The sequence below is a fragment of the Meleagris gallopavo genome, chromosome 5 (assembly GCF_000146605.3).
Source record: "Meleagris gallopavo isolate NT-WF06-2002-E0010 breed Aviagen turkey brand Nicholas breeding stock chromosome 5, Turkey_5.1, whole genome shotgun sequence".
Classification (NCBI taxonomy): Eukaryota; Metazoa; Chordata; class Aves; order Galliformes; family Phasianidae; genus Meleagris; species Meleagris gallopavo.
Window position 1 is genome coordinate 36,218,387 of NC_015015.2, and position 2,021 is coordinate 36,220,407.

At 54.3% G+C, this 2,021-nt stretch overlaps 2 protein-coding genes and 1 long non-coding RNA gene across 5 annotated transcripts in view; 1 reads left to right on the top strand and 2 right to left on the bottom strand.

The window, feature by feature from the left end:
• Positions 1 to 404, bottom strand: part of FOXA1 (forkhead box A1) — a 5,247-nt gene extending 4,843 nt beyond the window's left edge. The window contains exon 1 of the mRNA XM_010711700.3: positions 238 to 404. Coding sequence (XP_010710002.1) covers positions 238 to 309 — 72 coding nt within the window. The 5' untranslated portion in view covers positions 310 to 404. The remainder of the gene's footprint in view (positions 1 to 237) is intronic.
• A 44-nt stretch (positions 405 to 448) lies between these two features.
• Positions 449 to 2,021, top strand: part of LOC104911190 — a 4,407-nt gene continuing 2,834 nt past the window's right edge. The window contains exons 1-2 of one of the 3 annotated variants that reach the window (XM_010711694.2): positions 449 to 519; positions 1,093 to 1,202. In XM_010711694.2, coding sequence (XP_010709996.1) covers positions 1,143 to 1,202 — 60 coding nt within the window. In that variant the 5' untranslated portion in view covers positions 449 to 519; positions 1,093 to 1,142. Of the gene's footprint in view, positions 520 to 547; positions 819 to 1,092; positions 1,203 to 2,021 lie in introns of those variants that run through there. The other 2 variants (XM_010711696.3, XM_010711693.3) reach the window with 2 other exon arrangements.
• Positions 1,162 to 2,021, bottom strand: part of LOC109367823 — a 4,702-nt gene continuing 3,842 nt past the window's right edge. Inside the window, exon 2 of the long non-coding RNA XR_002115306.2 lies at positions 1,162 to 1,574. This is a non-coding gene — a long non-coding RNA (uncharacterized LOC109367823). The remainder of the gene's footprint in view (positions 1,575 to 2,021) is intronic.

Here is a 2,021-nt window from a genome sequence, read left to right on the forward strand (position 1 = left end):
CCCTGCTCCGAGCCAGGAGTTCTCTGGGGTGAGCTCAGTCCTGCCCCCAGCCCCTCCAGTTCTCCTGCGGGCGGTGCGGAGCTCCTCGGGGCGGCTTGGCCGAGGAGAGACACGATAGCGCTGGCGGGAGCCGCAGAGCGAAGCAATCCCCCCTCTCGCTGTCCCCCTCAGCACCCCAGCCCTTCCCAGCCCCCTCTCCTCCCCCTCGGAAGGACAGCGGACCCAGGGCTCGCTCACCTCCTGCGTGTCGGCGTAGTAGCTGTTCCAGTCGCTGGTCTCATGCCCTTCCATTTTCACAGTCCCTAACATTATGGAACCAACCTGCCCGGTGTAACCATCCAGCCCTCTTGCAAGCGAGCGACGGGTGGCAGGAAAAGAGCCCAGGAGGCCGACCTAGCAGGAAGCCAGCTCCCAGGAGGGGCGGGAGTGCCGAAATCGCCTCTATAATGAAGTCAAAAAGGAGGCAGGGAGCGGTGCGGGGCGAGACAGTCGAGAAAGTGAGGAAGTGCCGGCTGGGATGTGAGTGGAGTTGAGCTGATGTGGATCTTACGTCGCACAAAGTACCCTCCTCCTTCTCTCCCCATTTGTCCGCCTCACAAAGGCGTTCGCACCTACAAAGCCGGAGATGCACCTGCCAGCGAGGCAGCTCCCCTCGCCTGCGGCTCCCCTCGGGGCGGCACTTTATTTGCAAAGCGGCGTAATTGGTTTAAGCTTGCGGGGAAAGAAGGAGAGACGGAGGTGGGAGAGGGGAGGGAGGAAGTTCCCCCTCATAGACGGACAGGACAAGCTCTAGGAGGGCTCACTGGAAATGAAATGAGGTAGATAAGGGAAGGGCAGCCCCCTCTGTTTGAATAGAATACTAAAGGCCATCCAGCCCTAAAACCCCGAGATTAGGGGCCATATTTATTGAAATCCAGTAGATGCTCCTCTAACCAAATGGCAGGGAAGTCCTCGCACGCTCCCCCTGTTCCTCCCGTCGAGGCACCGGGGCTCGATCCGGGTCCCCGAGCCCTCAGCCCCGCGGAGCCTTCCACCCGTGAGTGTGACGGTGACGGCGATGGTGATACCTCTTTCTTGGTGTCTTACTTTTAGAAACTCTATGAGTCACCACGCTGAGCGGTAACACTCTAGACACCCAATAAATGCGGCCAGAGACTCGAATGTGGATCCACCGAGGTCAGCCTCCGCCTGACAAACACCAGGTGAGTCACTGGAACCATTTTATTTCTTTCCTGGCAAAAGCCTCCAGGCCAGAAGGCTGTTTGAGAGCCTTGGGGAGCCTTCTCTGGGGCCGGGCATCCTGGAAGCACCCCCTGCCTTCTTCCCAGGTTCTCTTGCGGAAGAAGGAGAATCTGCATAGGCTGGAGGGCGAAAAGGGGTTACAAGATAAAGTAAATAGACATTGGACAAAGCTCTTTAAAGTATGGATGCAGGGAACCTCAGTCTTCACAGATGGATCTAACACGCTCCCATTCTGTCCCTGCCCTGCCCGGCTCTTCAAGCTTATGCCAAGACCGCCGACAGTTCCTGGGTTTCTTGCCTTGTGCATTTTCGTTCCCAGCGACATTTATCATCTGATAGCGAAAAAAAAAAAAAAAAGTACAAACAAAACCCAGAAACAAAAATAAAACACACACACACACGCCAACGAAGCAAAACGTAAAACCCCAAACTCAAGTAGCTATTCGTGGAATGGCAATTTGAAGGGGAAATATGGTTGTTGGGATTTTGAAAACCCTTTGAAAACCCTAGGCAAATGACACAAAATACAATGCCTGGATCCGATTTTTTTCCTGGCGTATTTATCACTCAGCTCCCGGTGCTCCCACACCAGTGTGTCCTCCAAGGCTCTGCGAGGATGTCACCACCACAAAAACGTTTTTTAAAAGAAGTTTATCATATAGAGTCCCGAGACCGAAATTCCAAGTTATAGGTTGTCTCCTCCTCGAGAACAATGTTTTAACTTGTCCTCTGAGTTTTCTGCTCTCCCTTTCTTTGTTCTTTCCCTCCTGTTGCCCCCC